The following is a 14,954-nucleotide window of genomic DNA, read 5'->3' on the forward strand; positions in this document are numbered from 1 at the left end:
CACCACGGGCGGCTTAATCCTTGTTTGCATTCCTAAATTACAGTTTCAAGCCAAGAATTATGACCCTGAAATCTCAGTGTTGGTTCTCTCTTACCCTTTTCTTCAAACGTTCTACTCTCTTAATGAGCTGGTCCTTTTCCTCCTCCATTGCAGTGATATCCTAAAAGGCAGAGAAAAAAATTCTGAATGAAAAATGACAATGCAGAAGTTTAAATGTTTATACATTTAACTCATTTTTTAAATGCCAACCAAACCAACAGGGATATGGATTTTAATGTTGAAGATGTACGCTTCCCTTTTGTCTTTAGGGCAGTTTATGCAGGGAAATTCAGTTGGCATTCATCAAAAAGCAAAACAAAAACAAGACAAAACAAAACAAAATAGGTTATAATCCAATGAGGTGAAGCTGCCAGCCAGCAAATGCGTGCAGTTCCAAATATGGACATAAAGAGTTTCATTTTAAAAGCACTCATAAGGAGATGTGCAGGTTTAACCCCAGGTCCTAGTGCTACCATAATAGAACCCGACAGCTGCGTCATTAGAGCTGCTTTGTACTGGCTAAATACTAATCCTGTGTATTTTCAAAGTGAGAACCACATTTTGACAATTTTTAAAGTTATCCCGTGAAAGAATAGCAAACGGAAATCTTAGAATATCCAGCTTGCCTCTTTGCCCATTCTTTTCTAGTAAATAAAACTCATTGTCATCTATGTTATTTATTGAATGCTTACTGTGTACAGAGCACTGTACTAAGGCTTAGAGTACAATACAACAGAGTTGGTAGACACATTCCTTGCCCACGATAAGTTTACAGTCTCCATCCCTCCTACCCCACATAATACAAAAAAAAAATCCTGAAACATGTTACACAGAGCATTGGTTCCACGCTGATACTGAAGATGAATAAAAACATATGAAAGGGGTCAGTGTGGGTTTGAACCTTGCCTTCATTTACAAAAAGAATCTACAGAATCAATCAATCAATCAATCGTATTTATTGAGCGCTTACTATGTGCAGAGCACTGTACTAAGCACTTGGGAAGTACAAATTGGCAACACATAGAGACAGTCCCTACCCAACAGTGGGCTCACAGTCTAAAAGGGGGAGACAGAGAACAAAACCAAACATACTAACAAAATAAAATAAATAGAATAGATATGGACAAGTAAAATAAATAAATAAATTGAGTAATAAATATGTACAAACAGAAGACAGCAACACCTACTAATGTTAACCCCCACCGCTGAAGATTTACATACCAGCATATAATTAGATTTTTTAATACTATAAGTATTTAAAAATTCAAAATCCAGGCAAAAGCAATTATAATAGTCCTCATATTTTACCTTTCGTATTTCTGCTGTAGAAAATCCAGATGCCTTCAGTTGCTCACATTCTTTATGTAAGGTTTTAAAACCTTCTATCAATTCTTCATACTAAAAGCATAAATTAAAACCTAGAAAATTAGCCCTTGATGCAGGACACTTACTTTCACCACTTTCCTTAATTTCATTTTGTAAGGAGACTTACAGGTTTATACTTTCAGTACTGTAAAAACATGACTGACTGTTCATCTTCACAAAACCAAAATACAAAATTACAACAGATAAACATTTATAATTGGTTCACAATTATAAGAGTCTACTTATCAAAAGTCCACAAGAAATTAATGTTGGCCCTAAATTAACACATTCTTAAATGATGCATGGGCCAATCTCCAATTTAGGAGAACAGGGTGAATCCTTCTGTAACCAATCATCCAGTTTTCTTTCTCAGTTAGTGTCAATGTTGACTGATTTGTGTTACTGAACAAATCACTGCCTGCCTTAGCTTTATACTCAATGGAACGAGGGCCTCAAATGTAAGGCAGACCCATACTGAATTAACTGAGCTTCAATTTGGAAATTACAAAAGCACTGTAAGAAAAAAAAAAATCAAGAGCTCAAATAGAATATCCCTTCTAGACTGTGAGCCTGTTGTTGGGTAGGGACCGCCTCTATATGTTGCCAACTTGTACTTCCCAAGCACTTAGTACAATGCTCTGCACACAGTAAGCGCTTAGTTAATACAATTGAATGAATGAAATATACAATGAAAATTTGTTAAGTTTCAAAAGAAGTATAATTGAATTGCTGACTTCTATTCTGAAAAGCTAAATACTTTCAGTGAACTTTCATCATGTGGAGTCACAATTCTAAAAACCATTAGAATCTATGGAATCTAGACAGGTGTGGCCAGGGATTGTTTCTCTTTATTGCTGAATTGTACTTTCCAAGCGCTCAGTACAGTGCTCTGCACACAGTAAGCGCTCAATAAATACGACTGAATGAATATGTATAATATAGGGCATAAGAAGATGGAAATTTTTTTTCCAAATGTATCACCAACATTAAAAATATATTACAATGTTCAATCACTACATAATTCATACCTACCCAAGTGCTTAGAATAGTGTTTGACGCATGGCAAGCGGTTAATACCCCAAAAAGTATGTACAACAAATTGAGAGGCCCATGTAAATCTCTAACTTTTGTTGGTTCAACTCATACCAAATTGCTTTTTAATCTGTAATTATTTTGGTGACTCATATGAGTTTCCCCTTCCTAAATTTTGTTAATGTAAAATGCATTTGACCAAGTAAATACAACGGCACTTTATGAACAACAAATGGGTAAGTAGTGTTGTACAAAGCTTTTTGAGTTCTGAATGTCTCTGGCTGGGACTTTGAAAAGTAACTGTAAAATCTAAATACAGTTCATTCATTCATTCAATCATATTTACTGAGCGCTTACTGTGTGCAGAGCACTGTACTAAGCACTTGGGAAGTACAAGTCGGCAACATTATAGAGACAGTCCCTACCCAATAGCGGGCTTACAGTCTAGAAGGGGGAGACAGACAAAAAAACGAAACAAGTAGGTGCCAAAATTGTCAGAATAAATACAATTATAGCTATATGCACATCATTAATAAAATAAATAGGCTAGTAAATATGTATAAGTAAAATAAAGTAATAAATATGTACAAAAGTAATAAATACATACAACAGTAATAAATATGTACAAAGTCCTGGACTTTACAGGACTCAGGATGAACAGTACTCTACCACCTGCCCATACCCTACCACCCATAAATTTCATGAACTAATAAACTTCGCTGCAGTCTAACAAAAACAAAAAAAGTAAAAAAAAAAAAAAGTTAAAATGAAAACATGCATTAAATCTAACGTACTCTGACTGAATCTCTTGTTGTTTGGCATTAGTTTTCCCCGATTACCTAATATGTACCTGCTTATTGGTGTCAGCTACAGTGTCATCTTGAAGAAACTCAGCTGGCACTTCCACTTTTATTAAGAAATGCGCTAGATATGCCCTTTTCTTCAATTCGTTGGTTCGCTGAAGAAGCCAGTATAACACCGGGTGAATTATAGGCTTACTTCCAATTACCAAACCCTGACGAAAGGTACTCCTAAATAAAGAACGAACAGAGATTCCAAAACAAACAATTATAATCAACTAATCTTGATTTAGAGGCTAATGTTCCTCTAGGTGCAATTTTCTGTTGTCTAATCGTTTTCTATAATGGTGCCTAAAATGGATATCTGAAACAAATCTGCATACAAACAAGAAACAGTCCAGCAGCACAAAATAGCCATCCAATCTTTAAAATGAGGAGCAGGTTATTTTGGACTAGTTAATTGGTACACTGTTAACATTTGCATTGACTGACTGAGCAGGGTTTAAAGTGCTTTATTAACCTGAACTGAGTTAAGGGAGAAATGGGACTCTCAAGGTAAAAGAAAATCTGGTTTACTGACCTTCACTGAATAAGGGAATGAGGGAAGAAAATTGGCCCAATTTAAAATGTCCAAGAGACTAAACCACACTGGAAGGCACAAATTTCCTCTAAATCCAGGGCACTAAAAATGTTAAGTTGTTCACATCCTTAGGTAGGTAACTTGCCTAAACTCGGCCACTTCTCTGCTGTATGACTTTAGGCAAGTCACTTAACTTCTCTGTGTCTCAGCTGCCTCGTCTGTAAAATGGGGATTGAGGCGATGAGCCCCACGTGAGACAAGGGACTGTGCCCAACACGATTTGCTTGTAACCACCCTAGCGCCTAGTACAGTGCCTGGCATATAGTAAATGCTTAAAAAATACCACTATTATTACATTATTAACTGACTGACTTATTGAACAACTAAAGGTCATTCAAAAATGGCCTCTGTTTGCTAACCACAAGTAGTCGAATTAGGCATGCTTTGCTATTCCTGACTGTGTGTATTAAATTATACACTCTTTTAAAGAAGCAATAAATGAGCACATTCTTACATGTCAGTAGTATTTCCTGGAGGTTTGTACTTAAGGATACCAAGAAGGCTCAACATCCGTTTGGCTGTCTGATCTGGCATCTCCTCTCTAATATCAACGACTTGCTAAATGGTCAAGAAAATGGAAAACATAAATGCACAAATGCTAAGCAGTTTGAAAGACAACACTTTGATGAAATTCACCATTTGGAACAAGTTACGTAACACGATGATGTTTCACAAGGCAGGTGTTGCGTCTGGAACATTACACTGAAAAACTGCACATTCAAGTCAGGTCAAGATCCCTATTATAGTTGTCGTTAAGCTAAAACAAAATACGCTCAATCTCCACGGTAAAGGGATCAGGGTACATGAGGCTTGTGCAAGCTTGTAATACAATAACAGCTATTGTGAAACCTTATTCATTCCTTCCCATAATATGTTCATCCTTGGAAAAGGAGAGTAATTCCTATATAAGGTGCAAATGCTTTGCACCTGTGCCCTTAGAGGAGACTATACCCCTTAAAGGAGATAATGGAAACAATCACAATTAATAATATTCCTCTTCATTCCTTCGTTTCAGATTTTAAGTCTTACCTTTGGGTCAATCTCAGCAAGAACATCATTGAGAATTTGTAATAGTTGCATTGGCTCCAGGGAATCAAATGTGATTAAATTATAGTTCTTCTTAAAGGGCTCCGAATTGAGCTTCTCCACAATGAATTTAATTTGCTCACTCATAATTGGGTCTTGAAAATTATTCTAAATAATAAAGATGAAGATTATGTATCTGAATCTAGGTAATAAAGATTCCAAAATATAGTACAAAGGATCACAAAATGAGCATGGAAATGCTGAACTACACCACATGTAAGAAATAAAGATTTCTGTACAATAGAAATAAAAGAATATAAACTTCAAGACGAAAATTGTCTTAACTGAGTCAACTCATATAACTAAGTTCTATTTTTATTATTTTACTCTCCATGGTCAGGCTGTACAGGCTCTGTGACCCCTAAGCCTCATCTTTTAATAAAAGCAGAAAGCAGATGTAATAATAATAATGGTATTTGTTAAGCACTTACTATGTGCAAAGCACTGTTCTAAGCACTGGGGGGGGGGGATACAAGTTGATCAGGTTGTCCCACCTGGGGCTCCCGGTCTTAATTCCCATTTTACAGATGAGGTAACTGAGGCACAGAGAAGTTATGTGAGTTGGCATTGAAACCAAGCTGCACGAAGCTTGAAGCCTCGGCCACCTCTCCCATAAAGTGAAATGTCATTTCTTTAATTTTTACTTTTTAGTTATTTGTAAAAGTCAAGCTGAGAAGCAATGTGACCTAGTGAAGACAGTACAAGCTTGGAAGTCAGAGGGCCTGGATTCCAGCCCCAGCCCTGCCACACACTGGCTATGTGACCATGGGCCAGTCATTTAACTTCTCTATCCCTCAGTTTCCTCATCTGTAAAATGGGGATTCAATACCTGATCTCCCTATCAGACTCTGAGCCCCATGTGGGGCAGGGACAGCATCTGACCTGATTAACTGGAACCAGTGCATAGTACAGTGCTAGGCTCATACTGAGTGCTGAAATATCACAGATATTATTGTTATTATTGTTTCTATGTTTATTTGTCCCCTCAACTCCCTGCTGGATCATGAGTTTCTTTTGGGCATGGAAGTAGTGTGGTACAGTGGATAGCGCACAGGCCTGGGAGCCAGAAGGACATGGGTTCTAATCCACTTGTCTGCTGTGAGACCCTGAAAAAATCACTTCACTTCTCTGTGCCTCAGTTGCCTCATCCATAAAATAGGGGTTAAGACTGTGAGCCCCATGTGGGACAGGTACTAGTCATTCAATCGTATTTACTGAGCACTTATTGTGTGCAGAGCACTGTACTAAGCGCTTGGAAAGTACAATTCAGCAACAGAGACAGTCCCTACCCTATGTCCAACCTGCTAACCTTGTATCAGCATTCTATGCAATGTAGGCATTTAATAAATCATTTTGATGATGGTAATGATTTTTTCTGGATAATTGGATCACTACTAGCTTTTAAAATTAACATGGGCTCCCAGTCCCAAAACTGAAGACATCAGATTACGAGGGACAACAAATTTCATTGAAAAGTGAACTGATCTTCTAACGCCAGTAAGGCTTCTTCAGGATACTACTGTCTCTAAGTGCTTTACGATGCAACACCATTACAATATTGATAAATGTGAGAAAGGATTATGAACATTTTGCATGAAGTTAAAGCTTTTTAAATTCAGTAATCTGCAAAAATAATGTTGCCCGTGGCTGAACTCTACCTTACAGAAGCATGAAGTATTTTAGAAGTGTTCTGCACATGGTTGGTACTCATCAAACTGCTGTGATGATGACTTGATTATTCATTCATTCATTCAATTGTATTTATTGAGCGCTTACAGTGTGCAGAGCACTGTACTAAGCGCTTGGGAAGTACAAGTTGGCAACATACAGAGACGGTCCCTACCCAAGAGCGGGCTCACAGTCTAGAAGGGGGAGACAGACAACAAAACATATTAATAAAATAAATAGAATAGTAAATATGTACAAGTAAAATAAATAGAATAATAAATATGTACAAACATATATACAGGTGCTGTGGGGAGGGGAAGGAGGTAAGGTGGGGGGTATGGGGAGGGGGAGGAGGGGGAGAGGAAGGAGAGGGCTCAGTCTGGGAAGGCCTCCTGGAGGAGGTGAGCTCTCAGCGCTTAGGACAGTGCTTGGCACATAGTAAGCACTTAACAAATACCATCATTATTATTATTATTATTCATTCATTCAATCGTATTTATTGAGCACTTACTGTGTGCACAGCACTGTACTAAGCGCTTGGGAAGTACAAATCGGCAACATACAGCGACGGTCCCTACCCAACAACGGGCTCACAGTCTAGAAGGGGGAGACAGACAACAAAACAAAACAAGGACATGTCAGTACCATCAGAATAAACATAATTATAGCTAGATACACATCATTAATAAAATAATACAGTAATAAATATGTACAAATAAAATAGAGTAATAAATATGTACAAATATATACAAGTGCTGTGGGGAGGGGGAGAGGGTAGGGTGCGGGGGTGATGGGGAGGGGAGGAGGAGGAGGAGAAGAAAAAGGGGAGCTCAGTCTGGGAAGGCCTCCTGGAGGAGGTGAGCTCTCAGTAGGGCTTTGAAGGGAGGAAGAGAGTTAGTTTGGTGGATGTGAGGAGGGAGGGCATTCCAGGCCAGAGGCAGAATGTAGGCCAGGGGTTGACGGCAGGACAAGCGAGAACGAGGCACAGTGAGGAGGAGGTTATCAGTTATCTGAAGAAGACATTTAAATAGAAGAGAAGAATACTACAATGCTAGGATAATTTCAGTTTTCAAAGTGCTCATAAATTTTAATGGAAAAAATTTAATAACACTGTACAGGTTACTAGTACAGAAGACACCGAAGACAGCAAGAAAGTTGCTTAATCAATCACCCTTTTTTCTTCTAAGTCACAAAACATAGTCTTTATGAAAATGAAATTGCTCATTATTTGTATTCATTTCCCCATTTCTGGGTATCTGAGTCAAATAAATCTCCATTTCACACTTTCATAAATACGTCTTAAAAAGCAGTGTGGCCTAATGGATAGAGCATGGGCCTGGCAGCCAGAAGTACCTGGGTCCTAATCCTAGCTCTGCCACTTGTCTGTTGTGTGATCTTAAGTGCGTCACTTAACTTCTCTGTGCCTCAGTTACCTCATCTGTAAAATGGGGATTAAGACTGTGAGCCCCAGGTGGGACAGGGACTGTGTCCAACCCGATTTGCTTGTATAATAATTATGGCATTTGTTAAGCGCTTACTATGTGCCAGGCCCTTTACTAAGTGCTCCATCCCAGTACTTAGTACAGTACCTGGCACATACTAAGCACTGACAAACACCACAACTATTATTATCAATCAATCAATCAATCGTATTTATTGAGCGCTTACTGTGTGCAGAGCACTGTACTAAGCGCTTGGGAAGTACAAGTTGGCAACATATAGAGACAGTCCCTACCCAACAGTGGGCTCACAGTCTAAAAGGGGGAGACAGAGAACAAAACCAAACATACTAACAAAATAAAATAAATAGAATAGATATGTACAAGTAAAATAAATAAATAAATAAATAGAGAAATATGTACAAACATATATACATATATACAGGTGCTGTGGGGAAGGGAAGGAGGTAAGGATGGGGGGATGGAGAGGGGGGACGAGGGGGAGAGGAAGGAAGGGGCTCAGTCTGGGTAGGCCTCCTGGAGGAGGTGAGCTCTCAGTAGGGCCTTACTTATTACTTCTGGGTCTGTCTGACCTATCTTGCATGAATCTACCCCCAGAACTTGGCACTGTAAGTACTTAACACACACCGTCATTATTATTACTTATGATTTGATCTTTAGAAACTTTATAGTCTCAATACACAATAATTATTTTTAAAAAGACAGAATAATAAAAAAAAACCCTTGCAGGTGTATGAAAGGACACTACTTTTCTGTGCTCTATTTTCTGAGTGATTTATTATTGTTTTTCAATATTCCTTTCACTCCAACGGCACACCTCACGCACAGTACGCTAGCAACCTGTACCCAGTGGGCTACCCTAAAAATGGTAACCAATTAATCTAAATACATATTTAATCAGAATGTCTCCACCTATTCTGAACCCACTTACCCAGATAGAGACCCGGGCGGAGGCACGTGGGGGGCTGTTAAAACCAGGCCATCCACGGTGGCAGATTCTTTTAAGAATACTCTTGCCCTGGTCCCCTGGAGCAAGGAACTGATGCTCTAACCGGGCCTTCCATTTGCAGGACTGGAGTTTGCAGCCCCTGGAGACCCAGTGACACTGGGAAGAGGCTAACAGTGACTTCAACTGCTTCACTTCGGGGTTTAAAGGGAACAAAGGTATTCTTTCACCCTCCAGGCTGGGCCTTAGCAGAGTAGCTTCTGCCCCTTCGACCCCCGAGCCCATGGAAACCCACGGCAGAGGGAAACAGCTTAAGTGGCAGGGAGACCCAGGAAAAAAAACAAAGGTTACTGCCTCCTTGTTCTAGTCTTTCCACCCTTTGGATGCTATTTTTGGACTGAGGAATAAAAAGACTAATTGCAAGTATTAGTAAAAGTTCAATTGGCCTGACTGGGAGTCAGGAGACCTGACTTCTTTTCCCTGCTCCACCAATTGCCAGCTCAGTATACAGAATTTTGGATAAGGGCTAAGAAAGGAAGTCCTCTAGTCTGTAAGCTTGTTGCGGGCGGGGAGCATGTCAAGCGCTTAGTACCCAGCAAGCACTCGATAGATATGATTGAATACCAACTCTGTATACTCTCCCATATGCTTAGTACAGTGTTCTGCACCCAGTAAGCACTCAATAAATAGGACTGAATGAATACCAACTTTGTTATACTGTAATATTAATAATAATGATGGTTATTTGTTAAGCACTTTGTGCCAGGCACTGTACTAAGCGCCAGGGTGGAAACAATCAACCAATCAATCAATTGTATTTATTGAGCACTTACTGTGTGCAGAGCACTGTACTAAGCACTTGGGAAGTCCAAGTTGGCAACATATAGAGACAGCCCCTACCCAACGGTGGGCTCACAGTCTAGAAGGGGGAGACAGAGAACAAACCCAAACATACTAACAAAATAAAATAAATAGAATAGATAGGTACAAGATAGAGTAATAAATATGGACAAACATATATACAGGTGCTGTGGGGAAGGGAAGGAGGTAAGATGGGGGGATGGAGAGGGGGACGAGGGGGAGAGGAAGGAAGGGGCTCAGTCTGGGAAGGCTTCCCGGAGGAAGTGAACAAGCAAATTGAGTTGGCTTCAGTCCCTTTCCCATGTGGGGCTCAGGCTCAATCCCCATTTTCCAGGTGAGGTAGCTGAAGCCCAGGGAATAACAATAATAATGATGGCATTTGTTAAGCGCTTACTATATACCAAGCACTGGGGTGATGGTATTTGTTAAGCGCTTACTATGTGCCAAGCACTGTTCTAAGTGCTGGGATAGATACAAGGTTATCAGGTTGTCCCACTTGGGGCTCACAGTCTTAATCCCCATTTTACAGATGAGGGAACTGAGGCGCAGAGAAGTGAAGTGACTTGACCAAAGTCACACAGCTGACAAGCGGCGGAGCCGGGATTAGAACCCACATCCTCTGACTCCAAAACCCGTGCTCCTTCCACTAAGCCACGCTGCTTGCCCCTTGGTGGAATCAAGGTGATCAAGTTGGACACGGTCCCTGTCCCTCATGGGGCTCAGTCTCACCCATTTTCCAGAGCAGGGACGAGAAGCAGCGTGGCTCAGTGGAAAGAGCATGGGCTTTGGAGTCAGAGGTCATGGGTTCAAATCCTGACTCCGCCAATTGTCAGCTGTGTGACTTTGGGCAAGTCACTTCACTTCTCTGGGCCTCAGTTACCTCATCTGTAAAATGAGGATTAATAATGAGAATAATAATGATGGCATTTACTAAGCGCTTACAATGTGCAAAGCACTGTTATAAGCGCTGGGGAGGATACAAGGTAATCAGGTTGTCCCACAGGGGGCTCACAGTTCTTCATCCCCATTTTACAGATGAGGGAACTGAGGCCCAGAGAAGGGAAATGACTTGCCCAAAGTCACACAGCTGACAATAGGCGGAGTAGGGAACAGTCTTCATCCCCATTTTACAGATGAGGGAGCTGAGGCCCAGAGAAGTGAAATGACTTGCCCAAAGTCACACAGCTGACAGTAGGCGGAGTAGGGAACAGTGCTTTGCACATAGTAAGCTCTTAATAACTGCCATTATTATGACTATAACTGAGGCCCTAAGAATAAAATTAACAATCAATCAATCAATCGTATTTATTGAGCGCTTACTGTGTGCAGAGCACTGTACTAAGCGCTTGGGAAGTACAAGTTGGCAACATATAGAGACAGTCCCTACCCAACAGTGGGCTCACAGTCGAAAAGATAAGTGAGAGAACTAGGGCCCAGGGAAAGGCCCAATGACTTGCCCAAAGTCACACAGCTGACAACTAGTGGAGCCGGGATTTGAACCCATGACCACTGACTCCAAAGCCCGTGCTCTTTCCCCTGAGCCACGCTGCTTTTTAACGATAATAATGATGGTATTTGTTAAGCACTGTTCTAAGCGCTGAGGTAGATACAAGGTAATCAGGCTGTCCCACGTGGGGTTCACAGTCTTTAATCCCCATTTTATAAATGAGGTAACTGAGGCCCAAGGTCACAGGGCAGGCAGGAGGAAGAGCCGGGGTTAGAACCCACGACCTCTGACTCCCAAGCCGGGGCTCCGGCCACTAGGCCACACTGCCCACAGTCATCCAGCAGCCAAGTGACGTAGTCGGGATTAGAACCGTGACCATGTTGCTTCTCAATACTGTACTCGCCCAAGAGCCGCTTGTCAGCTGTGTGACTTGGGGCAAATCACTTACCTTCTCTGTGCCTCAGTTACCTCATCTGTAAAATGGGGATTAAGACTGTGAGCCCCACGTGGGACAACCTGCTTACTTTGTATCTACCCCAGCGCTTAGAACAGTGCTTGGCACGTAATAAGCACTTAACAAATGCCATCATTATCATTCATTCAATCGCATTTATTGTACGCTTACTGGGTTATTATCATCCCCCCATCTTACCTCCTTCCCTTCCCCACAGCACCTATATATATGTATATATGTTTGTACATATTTATTAATCTATTTATTTATTTATTTATTTTACTTGTGCATATCTATTCTATTTATTTTATTTTGTTAATATGTTTGGTTTTGTTCTCTATCTCTCCCTTTTAGACTGTGAGCCCACTGTTGGGTAGGGACTGTCTCTATATGTTGCCAACTTGTACTTCCCAAGCACTTAGTACAGTGCTCTGCACACAGTAAGCGCTCAATAAATATGACTGATTGATTGATTGATTACCCCAGTGCTTAGTGCTTGGCAGATAGTAAGCACTTAACAAATACCATTATTATTATTAGTAGTAGTAGTAGTAGTAGTAGTGGAAAGAGCACGGGCTTTGGAGTCAGAGGTCATGGGTTCAAATCCCAACTCCGCCATTTGTCAGCTGTGTGACTTTGGGCAAGTCATTTCTCTTCTCTGGGCCTCAGTTCCCTCATCTGTAAAATGGGGATGAAGACTGTGAGCCCGCCGTGGGACAACCTGATCACCTTGTAACCTCCCCAGCGCTTAGAACAGTGCTTTGCACATAGCAAGCGCCTAACAAATGCCACTATTATTATTATTATAAGTCACTTAACTTCTCTGGGCCTCAGTTCCCTCATCTGTAAAATGGGGATGAAGACTGTGAGCCCTCCGTGGGACAACCTGATCACCTTGTAACCTCCCCAGACGTTAGAACAGTGTTTTGCACATACTAAGCGCTTAATAAATGCTATCATTATTATTAGTAGTAGTAGTACAGGGGATTGATTGATGGAAAAGCAGCAGGGGGGGATTAGTGGCGAAGACAATGAAGAGCAGGCGGTGGGAGGAGGGGCCTGGTGGTTGGTTTGGGGGCAGGGCAATCAATCAATCAATCAATCAATCGTATTTATTGAGCGCTTACTGTGTGCAGAGCACTGTACCAAGCGCTTGGGAAGTACAAGTTGGCAACATCTAGAGACAGTCCCTACCCAACAGTGGGCTCCCAGTCTAAAAGGGGGAGACAGAGAACAAAACCAAACATACTAACAAAATAAAAAAAATAGAATAGATAGGTACAAGTAAAATAAATAAATAGGGCAGGGGGGAAACGAGGGGGAGACGGCCGGGGCCCGGAGGAAGCGGGGGCCCCACCATTACCTCCGACTCTCTCTTCACAACGCCACGTTTCCAGGCGCCTCCATTCCGGACGCTAGGCAACGGTTGCTAGGGCCGGGCCGCTGACGTCACTTCCTGCGCGGGGGTCGGGATGCAAATAGCGCAGGGCGCGTGCGTGCGCGTGCGCGCGCGCGCGCGCGCTGGGCCATTGACTAAGGCGGGGACGGTGGGCGCGCGCGCGGGGGGGCTGGTGTGCGCGTGCGCGCCTGTTTTCGGGCCTGCGGTGCCTCAGGCGACCCGGGTTGTGCGACATCCATTCATTCATTCAATCAATCAATCAATCGTATTTATTGAAAGCTTACTGTGTGCAGAGCACTGTACTAAGCGCTTGGGAAGTACAAGTTGGCAACATATACAGTATCCCCCCCATCTTACCTCCTTCCCTTCCCCACAGCACCTGTATATATGTATATATATTTGTACATATTTATTACTGTATTTATTTATTTTACTTGTACATATCTATTCTGTTTATTTTATGTTGTTAGTGTGTTTGGTTTTGTTCTCTGTCTCCCCCTTCTAGACTGTGAGCCCACTGGTGGGTAGGGACTGTCTCTAGATGTTGCCAACTTGGACTTCCCAAGCGCTTAGTCCAGTGCTGTGCACACAGTAAGCGCTCAATAAATACGATTGATTGATTGAGCGCTCAATAAATACGATTGATTGATTGAGCGCTTACTGTGTGCAGAGCACTGGACTAAGCACTTGGGAAGTCCAAGTTGGCAACATATAGAGACGGTCCCTACCCAACATTTATTCATTCAATCGTATTTATCCCCCCCACCTTACCTCCTTCCCTTCCCCACAGCACCTGTATATATGTTTGTACATATTTATTACTCTATTTATTTATTTATTTATTTTACGTGTGCATATCTATTCTATTTATTTTATTTTGTTAGTATGGTTTTGTTCTCTGTCTCCCCCTTTTAGACTGTGAGCCCACTGTTGGGTAGGGACTGTCTCTAGATGTTGCCAACTTGGACTTCCCAAGCGCTTAGACCAGTGTTCTGCACACAGTAAGCGCTCAATAAATACGATTGATTGAGCGCTTACTGTGTGCAGAGCACTGTACTAAGCGCTTGGGAAGTACAAGTTGGCAACAGATAGAGACGGTCCCTACCCAAGATTCATTCATTCAATCGTATTTATTGAGCACTTACTGTGTGCAGAGCGCTGTACTAAGCACTTGGGAAGTACAAGTTGGCAACAGTGGGCTCACAGACTAGAAGGGGGAGACAGTGAATGAAGCAAAACATATTAACAAAATAAAATAAAAAGAATAAATATGTACAAATAAAATAAATAAATAAATGGAGTAATAAATACGTACAAACATATATACAGGTGCTGTGGGGAGGGGAAGGAGGTAGGCGGGGGGGGATGGGGAGGGGAAGGAGGGGACTCAGTCTGGGAAGGCCTCCTGGAGGAGGTGAGCTTTCAGTAGGGCTTTGAAAGGAGGAAGAGAGCTAGCTTTTCGGGCCTGCGGTGCCCCGGTTGACCCGGGTTGTGAAACATTCATTCATTCATTCATTCATTCAGTCGTATTTATTGAGCACTTACTGTGTGCAGAGCACTGTACCAAGCACTTGGGAAGTACAAGTTGGTAACATATAGAGACGGTCCCTACCCAATGGCGGGCTCACAGAGGGGTGACAGGGCTTAGTTACCACCACCACCACTGACACCCTAAATTCAGTCATGCCCGTCTGCACTCCATTCATTCAATTGTATTTATTGAGCGCTTACTGTGTGCAGAACACTGTACTAAGCGC

At 41.7% G+C, this 14,954-nt stretch overlaps 1 protein-coding gene across 2 annotated transcripts in view; it reads right to left on the reverse strand.

Moving 5' to 3' along the window:
* The window catches only part of IFT81 (intraflagellar transport 81), a 102,660-nt gene extending 89,411 nt beyond the window's left edge, over window positions 1-13,249 (reverse strand). For both annotated transcript variants that reach the window (XM_038763245.1, XM_038763244.1), the window contains exons 1-6: window positions 13,162-13,249; window positions 4,906-5,070; window positions 4,331-4,434; window positions 3,287-3,467; window positions 1,348-1,437; window positions 95-160 (exon numbers count right to left, since the gene is read on the reverse strand). In XM_038763245.1, coding sequence (XP_038619173.1) covers window positions 95-160; window positions 1,348-1,437; window positions 3,287-3,467; window positions 4,331-4,434; window positions 4,906-5,049 — 585 coding nt within the window. In that variant the 5' untranslated portion in view covers window positions 5,050-5,070; window positions 13,162-13,249. The remainder of the gene's footprint in view (window positions 1-94; window positions 161-1,347; window positions 1,438-3,286; window positions 3,468-4,330; window positions 4,435-4,905; window positions 5,071-13,161) is intronic.
* Window positions 13,250-14,954: the final 1,705 nt, after the last annotated feature.

This window comes from Tachyglossus aculeatus, chromosome 21 (genome assembly GCF_015852505.1).
Source record: "Tachyglossus aculeatus isolate mTacAcu1 chromosome 21, mTacAcu1.pri, whole genome shotgun sequence".
In the NCBI taxonomy this organism is placed as follows: Eukaryota; Metazoa; Chordata; class Mammalia; order Monotremata; family Tachyglossidae; genus Tachyglossus; species Tachyglossus aculeatus.